Source organism: Hyperolius riggenbachi, chromosome 9 (genome assembly GCF_040937935.1).
Source record: "Hyperolius riggenbachi isolate aHypRig1 chromosome 9, aHypRig1.pri, whole genome shotgun sequence".
NCBI lineage: Eukaryota > Metazoa > Chordata > Amphibia > Anura > Hyperoliidae > Hyperolius > Hyperolius riggenbachi.
In genome coordinates, this window is record NC_090654.1 from 34980623 (window position 1) to 34995750 (window position 15128).

General features: G+C 45.1%; 1 protein-coding gene across 1 annotated transcript in view; it reads left to right on the top strand.

Annotated features, from left to right (window-relative positions):
* Positions 1-6098, top strand: part of SNX27 (sorting nexin 27) — a 90190-nt gene extending 84092 nt beyond the window's left edge. Inside the window, exon 13 of the mRNA XM_068252458.1 lies at positions 903-6098. Coding sequence (XP_068108559.1) covers positions 903-950 — 48 coding nt within the window. The 3' untranslated portion in view covers positions 951-6098. The remainder of the gene's footprint in view (positions 1-902) is intronic.
* The last annotated feature ends 9030 nt before the right edge of the window (positions 6099-15128 follow it).

Here is a 15128-nt window from a genome sequence, read left to right on the forward strand (position 1 = left end):
AGGCAACATAGTGGTTTGGTTTATATCCTTCTTTTCATGCATCCCAGGATATTCTTTTCTTTCACTGCTGCTGCCTGGCACTGAGTGCTTCATGTGTCCACCTTCACGTCTCTTTCCCACCTGTATTCCTTCTAATGTACAGTGCTGCTACTGCACACAAGTTCACCTTTAGGGATGTGTTCGCACTATGCGTTTTGGATTCCTGCATATGAAGACGTTTACATAATAAAAAAAGGGTATGTGCTCAGACCATGTATTGCTGACCTTATATACTGGCTGTTGACTAATTACAATGGCACAACCCAATGCAAATTGCATCAGCTTGCCAGAATGTGCAGGGTCTAAATTAACTCACTGCTAAGCCGTGCAGGATTTGGCCCATGCAAAATTTGCATCTCAACAGGGGTGCCAGGTGTAGGCCTCCCATGCCACCAAAATACGGGGGCAGCGCTGACCACCCACCCGAGGTGGGCCATCTACATTGTGCGCCACCCCCCCCAAAAGGAAAGGTGTAGGGATTGCAACCAGCTGCAAGAGTATGCAGGTTGCATGATTTTGGAGCAACATCTCAAAATGATGATTATGGGGGGAGGGGAGATGCAGGCAGAGGTTTCCGATACAGCTGAATGGAGTCTTTCAAATCCCTGCGTTGTAACGGAGCACATTATCCTATCGTGCTGTCTACAGTTCGTTTTGAATAACTTATAATAAAACGTACTTGTTTTTATAGTGATTGACTAAGCAATGAAATTACAGTGTGTGTGTGTGTGTGTGTGTGTGCACATTGAGTTGCATGTGTATTACCATGCATAGTGTAAAAGCTCCCTCATTGTTTTCTTCTGCAGCATATTGTAGCGTATGACCATTGGGTAACATGTCTTTATTTGTTTTTTCCTCCCCAGAACATCTTTCAGATTGCCCGATTGCAGCAGAAGGACACTAGTACCTAGCGGGGGTCTTCAGGCCTCCTTGGACCGGAACCTGCCCCCCATCCTGGCTCGGCTGCCGCCCGGCTGCATCTCATCGTCATGAAGATAGACTGAACCGTTTAGCCTCCTCCAGTGCTGGATTTCTCAGTGCTCCGTACAACATGGCAAGAAAGGGGGCTGGGTCTGTCATTTCACCGCGAGCCCTAGACTTCTGACGAGAATCTATTTCCCAGCGTCATCGAAAACCTGAGCAACTGAGTCTCCCATCTGGTATCTCCAGTCCCCCTGCAGTTACATTGTCATTTTGTCCCTTCCGTTCTCTCCTGCAACTCACCTTGCATGTGTATATTAACTGCACCTCCCCCCCCCCCCCCCCCCCAAAGTCCTCTAACACTAACTACCCCCCCTCCCCCCAATCAGCAATCTAACCTCAAGCAAGTTAGCTTGTCACCGGACTCGAGTCCGCCACTCAGTGGCCGAAAGCAGATCACAGTGGATGTCGCTGTCACAAATTTTAGGGCTTTTTCAGACCCCGGGGTTAAGACTCCCATCTTTTCTATCATTGCCTGTGGCAGGAGCAGGCCCACTGCGATTCCTGCACCTGTATATAATCCCTGTTCTTTATACATTTCATAGTGAAAAGATTTTTTTTTTTTTTTTTTTGGCTGAGTGCATTCTGGGAGCCTCTAATGTGGGTGTCATCCTCATATGCACCGACCTCCTCATCACAGGGTGAGGCCTGCACCGCTTCTGAGTCATCATCGCTCACTTTTTGCAGGGTCAATGTGACGTTTTTGTGGACGCTGTTCTCTTTTGGGGAGTGGCATGACCCATGCTAGGGTAACCATTGCATCTCAGTCAGCCGCAGGGTCACATAGAATGTACATAACACGAGTCCTCTTCTGCAGTAATAGAAAGGATGAGGGCATAGCCCTGTTTTTTTGTTTTCCTTTTTGGTCAAGTGCTTTTTATGCAGTTGTCTTTTATAGTGTACCTGCCAGACTTCACAAAAGTTTTTAAACAGGTGCTGATGTTTATAGTGCAGCTACTCCCCACAGTTTAGGTACTCTTGGTATTCTCCAGATTGTCTCCTTTGTACTTGGACCCCACCATCTTGTCCTGACCCCTATGATTTGGAGCCCTCCCTGTTTCTTTACGCTGTGAAAAGACAAATCGTCAGCCCGGCCCATCAGTGGCTTTTGAGGAGTGCTGATTGGTTTGTGGATAGCAGGAAGAGGCGTGGCAAAGCTCTGAGGAAAATGTTTCCTTAGTGTAGGACCGGAGATTAAGGAAGTCCCCCCCCCCCCCCCCTCCCCCGGGCATTTATAAAAGGCTTTGGGGGTATACAGAGGGACCCTGTAGTACGGCATTGTCCGTTCACAAACAGCAGTCTCCGTTTATAGATTTTGTGACCTCTGACAGGTTCACTTTCATGTGCCAAACAGTATTAAATGTATCCCCCGGGACAGGTTTGGGTTTATAGCCATTTGGGATTGTTAATCTAATTTTTTTTTTTTTTTTTAATTTCCACTGAAGTTCCTTGTCTTTATCTGCACTGTGTCCGTAATCTGTTACGACAGCGGTGGTGGGAGGCTGAGGCTTAACCATACCAGGTCCAGGCTTGTCCTGTCTGTGAGGTCTGACACGTTATCATTGTAGTCCTTTAGTGTGACCGCAAACCAATCAGGACGGAGGATAGATGTTTGGGGCCCGTGCCAGACTTGGCACACCTGTATATGGGGTCCTTTTGTATCGAATGCTGCTAAAGGGAAGAAGAAAGCTTAGAAAGAGGACCTGTCACAAAATATGGCCTAAGAATGCTGCCAGTGGGAGAAAGGCTTTCCAGCTATATGAAATCTATTTCTGTATACCTTGCAACGTTTTTGTTGTGCTTGAAACTGTTCCATTCAACATTTGGGCTCTTGGGCAATAGAGAGTTTATCTGGGCTCTTCATCCTGATAGGTATATAGTTATTTGGGGGTTGACAAGCGACCTACATCTATCAAGTTCAACCAACAAATAAGGTACAACACCAGCCTGCTCCTTCACTTCTCCCTGTTCTTCCAGAGGAAGGCGAAAAACCCTTGCAAGGCATGGTTCAATTAGCCCCAAAAGGGGACAAAATTGATTCAATCAACAAAGCAATCGACTTTTATAAGGAATTTACTTCAGTAAGGTTGATCAAAAGTTGATTGACTAGTGGCCCTCACGCTACGGGCGATATCTTAGGCGATTCAAATTCACTAATTGATCTGAACAATATTGTCTCCATGCTCTGAATGCATAAACCGGTTTAGAGTCAAATGATGTGAACAATAGCCAATTCTTGTGCGATCCCACTGATATCTTGTATCTTGCTTGAGTAAGCTGGTTGATTCGACCGATCAGCCACTCTACATTGGGCAATGCTAGAGCACACTCGATACTATAAAATGATCGAATCAAATTGTCAATCATACAGTCAAATTGCTAGATGTATGGCTACCTTAATCATTCTAGCCATGAATGTTTTTAAAGGCAAGGTATGTATCACCATGAATGGGAGTCTGGAAACTCTGGGAAGGTTGGGGTTGGTACTGGGGGTGTAAACAGTAGTTCAAGTTTCCGCATTTATTTAAAGTGATACTAAAGCAACCTTGGGGTAAAAAGGCAGATTCTTGCACTGGAAAGGCTCTGGATCCTATAGAGGCTTCCTGGTCCTCTCGGTGTCTTTGTTCCAATTCTGTCACCTCCATTGCAGGTATGGTCGAACACTCCTTTAGGGGCTACTTGGAAGGCATCGGAAGCACTCGTGTCCCTAACTGCTTCCAAAGATGGCTGGCTTTTGACTGCGCATGCGTATGCAGTACAGAGCCACCCGGTATTCTTTAGCACACGTGACGCAGGTGCTTCCAATGCCTTCCAAGGGCTCCTGGAGGCAGCAAATTTGAACTAAAGACAGCCCTGGAACTAGAACACCGAGAGAGGACTGGGAAGGCTCTGTAGGATAACACCGTCTTCTCTCTCCATAGTTGAGTGCCTGGTCACTTTAATGGGTTATGGTACGGTTTAGGCTTGAATGAAAGGTTGAGGTTAGTGTTATAACTCCAGAGTTTTGACTAAAGGGCGCATTGTAGTGATTTACACTGATGGTGGAGATTTAGGGCTAGGACAGTGCTATCCAACTTCATGGGAAAAGGGGTGGAGGGGGCAGAGCATCAATATCCTGGCTGGGGGGGGACTGGGGTTGCAGAGCCAATTGGAAACAAAAGGTCGGCCTGACGTAAAAAAAAAAAGTCCAGGCAACTGGCGGCCCGCCAGTTGGACAGCCCTGGGCTAAGGAAGCTACAAAAGACAGGGCAGCAAGTTTGGTCAAGTGGGATATCCTGCGCCTACAAGACACATTGCTAGGAATTACCGTAAGCACTGAATAGCTATCGTTATGTATATCTCAGTGGTTCTATATTACTACTGCACGGCACACAAGTAGGTCTTGACGCTCCTGAGAAGAATTCTGCCCATATGTTACATTACAGGGCATTATAATCTGCTCAAGGGGAGGACTACTGGTGTCCGGGGGGGGCGCTAGGGCCACAGAGGTTAATGTTGTGATTAACAAAGAGCACTGTTATTAGTCAGTATTTAACTTGGTCTATCCAATGTAACAGGCTAAGTGTAAGTCAGAGGATTTGTAACTTATTTAAAAAAAGGTTTTTTTCCCCTCCTCTTGTACATAGAGGATTCTGGGTAAGAGCCTTGCCAGGCTCTAGTGTTTAATTCTCTTACGGTCTTATTTTTCTTTAGACCCCCAACTAAATCAAAGCACTGCAATGAAAAATTTGAAAATTGTCCACAGAACAAGATGGCTTCTGCCTGGCACTGAAGGTATGTGGAGCCCAGCAGGGGGCGCTGTCCAAAGTTCTCCTCTTAAAAAAACAGTGAAACCTGGCTGGGAAGGCTGTCCGCAGCTGTGCCTCTGAATAAGCCTCAGCTGGGAGCGCTGTCCTCCATTTTGACTTTGAATAAGTACATCATGTAGCTCTGAGCTAGCCAGTTATTGAATGGCTTTGCAATTACTGTTACTAGACTAGAGAACGGGTCAAGGCGATGCAGATAATTTTGGCTTGCATGCAGATAGTACCTGGGACAATCAAAATTGACAAGAAGGTGTTTTGATTGGCCCACTTCTATGGTGAATATAATTGACATTCAAGTCAGAATTTGTATCTCATTGACCATCTCTACTCTTGACACAATAAATCATGGTTTTGTTATATTTGGAGGGGGGGGTGACTGAGGATAGCTGCTTCATTTTATGCATTGTGCACTCCTGGGTGTGGCTAATTCATCTCCCACCATAAAGGGGCACTCCACCCTAGAGTGATATTTGATGGTAACTTGGCTCGCCAGGTGTCTGTTGAGCCAAGTTACCTGCTGTCTTCTTGGGCTTCTCACCCCCCCCCCCCCCCCCCAACAGTTCTTGCTCTGTTTCCACCCAACTTGGAGTGTCCTCTACCTTTATTGTAAGGTAATGTAAGCGCCCTGTACAATTTGAAGAAGGCTCCCGAAATGTAGAAAACGCTGAGAAACGGAAGGAAATGTGCGGTTTACTTGCCCAGCCATAACCGAAACTTAAATATCAGACCTAGATGGATTAACGCCTTTTAATTCGTGAATGTTCTCAGCTAAAAGCTCCACCTGGGAGAGGTGTGACCTTGGAAAGCAACGCCCCTCTCTGCCACCACAGGCCGGAACCAGTTTTTTTCCACAGTGACTTCCACAGACATTACAGCAATAACGCACCGGTCACCAGTGGGATTAGGTCTCCTCTAGCGACACCTGCTGTTGCTATTAAACTGCGCACTTGACCCCTTCCCATTCCATCTCTCACTTCTCATCCTTCACATCGGATTCTTTTTCACCCCTTCCCTTTTGTGTGTGTGCGTGTGAATTTATTATTTTTTCTTTTTTAATTTATTTTTTTGGACGCTCTAACCATTTCTTTACTGGCAGTATATTTTATTTTTGTGGTTTCGTCAATGTGAAGTTTGGCAAGAGAGGCTCTCCACTCACCAGTGTTTTAGCGTCATCTTCCAGAGCTAACCACTCTAATATTGTTCAGTAAGAGTCACCTTTAGTGTAATTAATTGTAACATATTCTTTTAAATAAATCAATTTATTGACTAAGAGCCTCCGGACTTTGTTTTGCTTCTTTTCTGTGAATTTGGGCAGGTTTGGGTGAACTCCTTCCAGGTGAAGTGTGGTCAATGTGTGCTTGTGGCGTCTGAACCTGAAGCGGAAAAAAAACTTATGATATAATGAATTAAATGTGTAGTAGGAATAATGAATAGAACATTAGTTGCAGCGAGTCTCATATTTTTGTTTTCAGTTAAATAGCCTTTTTTTTTCCTATAACATTGCATTATACTGTCACAGTTGCAGTTTTAAAACCACACTCTGTCTAAAAAGCCATAAACCAAAGCCAAAATAATGACCCTTTGAACTTTCCTGCAGTAAAACCTGATCTCAAGCTGCCTCTCACTGTTTATTGGCTGTTAAAGTAGGATTGTCACCATAAAAATCAAATTTCAACAGCAACTGGTCTGAGTGTATTAAGTGATAAAGATGCTAATCCTGCATTCAAAACTTTGTCTGCTGTTATGGTTTGGAGTTATCACATACCTTAGGAGCACTGGGCCCTTTAATTGCCATTGCCAAATCGTTGTATGCTGGGGCGTCTTTTTATCTATAATATATTCTTCCTCTTCCCTTTTATTTCCCCTCTTTCAAATGACATAAGACAGTGCACTTCCTAGTATAGACCTCAGTAGGAGTGTCTGAAGTCTCTGGGAGGAGGGCAGGTAACGAATACACAATTAGCAAGAGGAGAAAAAGAGTGAGGGAGGAAATGTCAGGATTAGCTTCATTAAAAGGTAACCAAGATGGAAACTGCCTAGAATAGAATTCTCTGCTATTCCGTTATAAAATTCACAGGAATCATAACGTGGACAGTGCAATAGATCAGTTACGTAAGTAGAACTGGTATTTATCTACATGTATATGTGTTTTATTTCTAAGTTAGCATGGGTGTCACTTGTTGTTTAAAGTGCTTCAGAAAACAGTACTGTATCTGACCCAGTTGGTCAAATAACTCAGAAGAACCTCTTTTGCATAGATAACTGAAGCTCAACTCTTACTCTACTAGAAAACGATATGAGACTCTTCTTTGCTACTAATGGTCTATTTCTTGGATGTTTGGCCTTCCTAAGATGGTTATCAAAATTACTTTAGTTTTCCCAAAAAATGTCGCCATTACTTGTCTGCTGATTTTTGGGCACACATTTGGCTGACAACTCCTACATTCAGAGTTGCTCATAAATTGTAAATCCAATGCATTGCCGGAATATTTCCACTGTCTCAGCAATTGGCTTAGCCAAGATTTGCCCAACTGCCCATATCCAGCTCATGATCCGGGTCATCAAATTAGTTGACATCGTTTGTGTCAAACGTTATTTGGTAAAGGCAAAAGTTTGTTACAGGTATAACATGTTCTGATGGTCAATTAAGCAAGTATTGTCAAATGATAACCTGAACAACCGTTGACATTGTTGAAGGCCTCCTACCTAGATCTCTTTACAGATTGGTCTTAAGGTGGCCATACATCTGCAGAAACTGATGAAAATTGGTGCTGCAGACAGCATTCCTGGTGGAAAGTTCGACCAATTTCAGCCCGAAATTGGTCACATGTATTGATCAGACATGCAGGTAAATCTTTGGCTGACATGCTCTGGTGCGTGGCAGTAACGCACCAGACCCGATAATTGCGAATGAACGTGACAAAAATCCCCGAGCACTGTCCCCCAAATGTTTTGTGTTCCCTTTGGTGCCCATTCAGTGATACTTTACCTGTCCACCATCCGCGCTGAGTGTCTGTGCCCTATTTCCACATTCGCGCCCCATGTGACTACCGGCTTATAGCACGTCGGCGATGTTGCACATGCGCCTGACTTGCTAGAACACCGGCAAGCATGCGGGGTGCAAATGCAGAAGTACAAGAAGGACACTCAGCATACACTGTGTGACAGGTAAAGTATAACTGCATGGACACTGGGAAGGTGGAGGAAGGCATAAAACTGGGATATTGGCCATGTCACAAGGCTGATTCCCGAAAGATTTCATGCTGAAATTGATTGGGGATCGGCCTGCAGTTTGTGGCCAACAGACCTTTGATCAAAGAGAGAAGTCTCTTGGTTGACTGGCTGCCAAAATCGCTAGATGTATGACCACCTTATGTCTTCACGGTGAATGCTGTCGCACAACTTCACTGTTGAGTGGGCCAGACTCTTCACTCAGTGTTTTTACAATACACTCATGGATTTTCTTTGGAGTTTTTCTTCAGAAAAAGGACCTTCATGACCTCTTGAAGTTGAACACACTACACTGATATGGTTTTGTCGTTGATCAAATAACATTTTTCTTTATTTATATACTGCCACCATCTTCTGTAGCGCTGTACATTCTACAAAAGAAATAGTGGGGAACATGGATCCAAAACTCTGTACAATTAGGACACCCAGCTTTAAAAATACAGACAGTGTGTGGTTTGAAACCTCACCAATACTGGTACATGATCATATGAAAAGTTACATCAGAATAAGAAACGCTGTGAGTGAGGACTCCGCCCTTGCAGGTTTACAGTCTAGAGCAGTGATGGCTAACCTTGGCACTCCAGCTGTGGTGGAACTACAAGTCCCATGAGGCATTGAAATACTCTGACAGCTCTAAGCATAACTCAGGGAGGCAGAGGCATGATGGGATTTGTAGTTTTGTCACAGCTGGAGTGCCAAGGTTAGCCATCACTGGTCTAGAGGGTAGTGGGTTGGAGACACTGGGGAAGAACACAGGGTTTCGCAGATAAAGCAGTGAACCTCCAATCCTACGTATAGCACATTATAGGCTTGTCTGAACAGGTGTGTTTTGAGAGAACATTTTAAGATTTTCGCATGACAAACAGGCTGTGGGAGAATGTTCCAAAGAAGAGGTGATGCTCGTGAGAAGTCCTGGATGCAGGAGTGAGAGGAGATGACTAAGCCAGAGAACAAGTGTGTACTGGGAGCAGCTAAGGTGCTGGGTGTAATGGTATTTGGTGATTAATGAGGAAATGTAAGGAGGTGACAACTTATGAAGAGCTTTGGATGATGGGATGAGGAGTTTAAACTGGGTCATCTGGGTAATAGGTAGCCAATAGAGAGATTGGCAGAGAGGTTGCATCAGATGAGGCAGGCAGCAAAGTTCAGTAGGGACTGGAGAGGTGCAAGTCGTCGGGTTTTTTTGTACGCCGCAGAGTAGGGTATTACAGAAGTCAAGATGGGATATGATTAGAGCATGTTCAAGCATTTTAGCCTTATGGGGCAGGAAGGGACAAATTCTGGAAGGTACGGTGTTGCCCATAATTATTCATACCCCTGGCAAATTTTGACTTGGTTACTTTTTATTCAACCAGCAAGTAATTTTTTTTGAGGGGAAATGACATGGATGTCTCCCAAAATATAATAAAACGATGTACAATAGGCATTATTATGGGAAAAAAATTCTCTGCTTTTATTTACATTTGAGCAAAGTGTGTCCAGTCAAAAATTATTCATAACCTTCACAAACTGTTAGTCTGTGGGAAAATCCAAAGTTCTATACCAGTGATGGCTAACCTTTCAGAGGCCGAGTGCCCAAACTGCGACCTAACATCGACTTTATCTCCGAGTGCCACTGGGGGGGGGGCGCGCTGAAAAATGGGCGTGGCCATATTGTATGGGCAGAGCTAACATAATGATGTAACAGCGAGGCATAAGAAAGCAGTGTTTTCCGCCATGATGTGGTGACACGAGGATTCGCATCATGGGTGTGCAAAAACTGTATGATGCTATTTATACCCGCCGTAACCCCAAAGCAGCAAATATAGCCAACTATGACCATTAAGGGCTCATTCACACTATGTGCTGCGCTGTCAGTTTTGACGCAACGCACATAATGTAAGATTCGTATGGTAACATGAAAGTCAATAGACTTCCATGTTACCATTCACACTACAGGTGTGCGTTCCCATGCATTACGTTGTAACGCATCTGGGAACATTTTAACGCACAACGCATACGTTTCCCCGATGGGTACAGCTGCCGACGTCCACGCTTTAGCGCACCACAACGTGCATTCCGTGTGATCACTGTGCGTTGGCAGCGCATGCATGAAATCGCATTCGTGCATACATTCTGTAGTGTGAATGAGCCCTTAATAAATGCAGCAAGTTACCCCAGACACCAGAAAATAAACGCAATGTGTGCAACGCAATGTGTGCAACATTTCTGCAGAAAATAATGCAATGTGGGCCACATTGCACCAGAAAACAAACGCAGTGGGCCACATTTCACCAGCAAACAAACGCAGAGGGCCACATTTCACCAGCAAACAAACGCAGTGGGCAGCATTTCACCAGCAAACAAATGCAGCGGGCAGCATTTCACCAGCAAACAAATGCAGGCGGCAACATTTCACCAGCAAACAAATGCAGCGGGCAACATTTCACCAGCAAACAAATGCAGCGGGCCACATTTCACCAGAAAAACGCAGCGGGCCACATTTCACCAGAAAAACGCAGTGGGCCACATTTCACCAGAAAAACGCAGTGGGCCACATTTCACCAGAAAAACGCAGTGGGCCACATTTCACCAGAAAAACGCAGTGGGCCACATTTCACCAGAAAACAAACACAGTGGGCAGCATGTCACAGGACATAAACACAATGTGACAAAACATTTTACCAGAAAATAACAGTGGGCCGCATTTTACCTGAAAAAAAAAAGTAATGTACTCACCTGACAGAAGTCTTCTCTCTCGGCTGGGCTCTGGCGCGCATCTACCCCGGACGTTCCTCCTGCAGTCTCCCGCTAACAGGCAGAGTGCAGGCCTACGGGAAGATGGTGCCCGAAGCCCTGTACTGGAGACACAAATAGTCTCCAGTACAGGGCTTCGGCAGCCATCTTGCCGTAGCCCTGCTCGCCTGCCTCCCGGGAGACTGCGGGGCTGCGGGATATGAACTGGTGCGGCGGCGGCGTCTAGTAGACGCTGCGGCCAGTTCATAAGCAGCGGTGGCGTGCCAGCAGATTAGGCTACGCGTGCCGGGCCTGGCACACGTGCCATAGGTTCGCCACTGCTGTTCTATACCATTCCAAATAGTCCAAGCTGTTCTAAAGCATCCAAATTACCCTGATTAATTAATCTACTCAACAGGTGAAAAACAGCAACTCTCTGCAGTTGGTGTGGACAGTCATGGCTAAAGGCTCATACACACATCAGTCTAGTCTTTGGAAAATGAAAGATCACAGACCAATTTTACCACCCTTCATGTAGTATGAGAGCCATACTCTACACAGTCTTTTCTATGGAGCTGAACTCCCCATCAGAAAGAAAATCTTTGCAAGATGCTGTACAGACACAAAAGATCAGTATCTGCAAAAGATCTGTTCCTGCCAAAGATCCGTTCCTGCAAATTGCATTCATAGTCTATGAGATCTGCAGATCATCATACACACCTTGTTTAACTGACATTCATCTGCAGATCTGAAAATCCATCCTGGTGGATCTGAAAATTGCATTCGCTGCAAAATGGAGCCACAATTGTGCAACAAAAATGCAATCGCACTCCACAGGTGATTGTGATTTACGTTATGCGATCCCAGGGTTAAACCAAGCCTTAGGCAACATACACACATCAGACCATAGTCTTTTGAAAATGAAAGATCACAGACCAATTTTACCCCCTTCCATGTAGTATGAGAGCCATACCTACACAGTCTATTCTATGGAGCTGAACTCCCCATCAGAAAAAAATCTTTGCAAGATGCTGTACAGACACAAAAGATCAGTATCTGCAAAAGATCTGCAGATCAAGCAATAATCTGCAGATCTGAAAATCCATCCTGGTGGATCTGATCTGCAGATAAATGTCAGTTAAATCATGTGTGTATGATGATCTGCAGATCTCATAGACTATCATTGCAATTTGCAGGAATGGATCTTTTGAAGGAACAGATCTTTTGCAGATACTGATCTTTTGTGTCTGTACAGCATCTGTGTGTGCAGCATCTTGCAAAGATTTCTGTCTGATGGGGAGTTCAGCTCCATAGAAAAGACTGTGTAGAGTATGGCTCTCATACTACATGGAAGGGGGTAAGATTTCTGTCTGATGGGGAGTGCAGCTCCATAGAAAAGACTGTGTAGGTATGGCTCTCATACTACATGGAAGGGGGTAAGATTGGTCTGTGATCTTTCATTTTCAAAAGACTATAGTCTGATGTGTGTATGTGGTAAAGTGTAAGACAAAGGAGCTCAGTGAGGACCTGTGGCTGCGCGTTCAGTCAGGAATTTCTAAGTTTTCAAGTTCCAGTGGCTACAGTGCTAAGTATTCTAAAAAAAAAAAAAAAAAAAAAAAATGTTCCACACTTGAAAATCTCAGAGGACGTGGTTGGAAGCCAAGGATAACACCTGTGCTGGCCAGGAGGGTAGTGAGAGAAGGGTAATTTTATTGTACAGCACTATGCACGTTTTCTGGATTGTGTCTCTCCACCATTCATCCCTTTTTGGGACCTAGCGATGTGAGGTACCGCTCTGGGCACTTCCCTGACCGTCAGTTAGTGACACACCGTGTTGTACTTTTGGCAACTTTCTACCTTATTAGATTAACACGCTTTATAGACCCCATATCTCTTAGGGGGTCTGTTCAGTAACCATTGGGTTAATTACACTTGGGGTATATCCTACCTCCTACTGATACCTATAGGGTTTGTCTTTTTTTAGATTTAGTGTTTGTAGATTTTTCCCTGGTACCATTGCATTCGGCCAATGTTTGCTATGAATAATTATGGGCAGCACTGTAGTTAATCTGTTAATGTGAGGTCCAAATTAGAGTGCAGAGTGCAGAGTACAGAGTTCCCTCAGTGAGCTTTAGGAGCTGAGGTTATTGGGGTATTTTCTACATTGATGGTCATTACGAGTGGGGGAGTAGAGAGAGCAGGTGGAAATATCAGTGTCTTAGTTTTGTTCATGTTAAAGGGGTTCTGTGGTTTTTTTTTTTTAAACAAAAACTGACACCTGGGGTTTGTACCGGCTCCCTGCAGCTGTTGTGTGCCCACGTTGTCCGCTGCCGTCACCGTTCACTTATTCGTCTAACTAGACAAATACGGTTGCGGCCACGCGTGACCTAGCTCCCGCTCGTCTTCGGAAGTTTTCTCGTACAGCGCTGTAAGCTCCCAGAGACGTGAGCTGGAGCTAGGACAAATAATTGAACGGTGACGGCGGCGGGGTACGGAGAATAGTAGAGGACGCGGGCACATGAGAGCTACAGGGGGCGGGTAGAAGCCCCAGACACGTGTCAGTTTTTTGTTTTTGTTTTTTTAAACACACAGAACCCTTTTAAATTTAAGGAAATTATGACATTAATTGTGGAGACAGCAGATAGGGACTAATAGTGTGCAGAGGTCAGGGACAGAGAGGTAGGTTTGGGTGTCATCAGCATAGAAATTTATATTGAAAACAGAAGAGCTTATTAACTATCCCAGACCATGAAAGCAAATAAAGAAGAGGTCCAAGGATAGAGCCTTATGGTACACCAACAGGCAGTGGACGTGAAGAGGAGTTACCGGTAGTATAGGAGTAGAAGGTGAAGGTGCATCCAGACAGGTAAGAGTTGATCTAGGAATGCTCTAGGCCAGTGATCTGCAAACTTGGCTCTCCAGCTGCTAAGCAACTACAAGTCCCACAATGCATTTGCCTTTATGAATCATGACTGTGGCTGTCAGACTCTGCAATGCATTGTGGGACTTGTAATTCCTTAAAGGACTTCCGAGGCCAGAAATCAAAATTTGGATCAGTACCGGTTTCATTTTAGAATCCATGGGGGTAGTTCTTCCGCGCCCTCCGTTCTGTTCCGCCGCAAATGTATTCTTTTTATTACCCCCAAGTCGGGGCCCGACCCCACTGCACGGATTGTCTCCTACTCCACACTCAAGATGGCCGCCGAGCAGCGCCGCGGCTGTGCAGTACGTATGGAGGCAGGTGCGGCTCTCCGCCCTCGACCAGCTGCGTACTCTCTCCTAGCGGCGTCCTAGTCTTACAGTGGGCACGCTCACATATCTGCGAGTACGCGGCTGGACGAGGGCGGAGAGCTGCGCTGCCGCACTTGCCTCCATAAGTACTGTGCAGCCGCGGCTCTGCTCGGCGGCCATCTTAAGTGTGGAATAGGAGATGACCCGTGCAGTGGGGTCAGGCCCCGACCTGGGGGCAATAAAAAGAATACATTTGCAGCAGAACAGGAGGAAGAACGCCCCCATGAATTCTAAAATGAAACAGGTACTGATCCAAATTTTGATTTCTGGCCTCGGAAGTCCTTTAACAGCTGGAGAGCCAAGTTTGCAGATCACTGCTCTATGCCATTGATTCTGAGTTAAGATGGGAGCTGGAGAAACAGAATGAACTATGATCTTGCAAATTGGAAATTAACACACTTTTTCCAGCAACTGTTACCAAATTATGTTCAGAACTTAGGAAGCTGCTTGGATTGAAACCTTTTCAGCAGTGGCGTAACTAAGGAGCTGTGGGCCCCCAATGCAAGTTTTACAGTGGGGACCCCCAAGCACTCTATACAGGGAGTGCAGAATTATTAGGCAAATGAGTATTTTGACCACATCATCCTCTTTATGCATGTTGTCTTACTCCAAGCTGTATAGGCTCGAAAGCCTACTACCAATTAAGCATATTAGGTGATGTGTATCTCTGTAATGAGAAGGGGTGTGGTCTAATGACATCAACACCCTATATCAGATGTGCATAATTATTAGGCAACTTCCTTTCCTTTGGCAAAATGTCTCAAAAGAAGTACTTGACAGGCTCAGAAAAGTCAAAAATTGTGAGATATCTTGCAGAGGGATGCAGCACTCTCAAAATTGCAAAGCTTCTGAAGTGTGATCATCGAACAATCAAGCGTTTCATTCAAAATAGTCAACAGGGTCACCAGAAGCGTGTGGAAAAACCAAGGCGCAAAATAACTGCCCATGAACTGAGAAAAGTCAAGCGTGCAGCTGCCAAGATGCCACTTGCCACCAGTTTGGCCATATTTCAGAGCTGCAACATCACTGGAGTGCCCAAAAGCACAAGGTGTGCAATACTCAGAG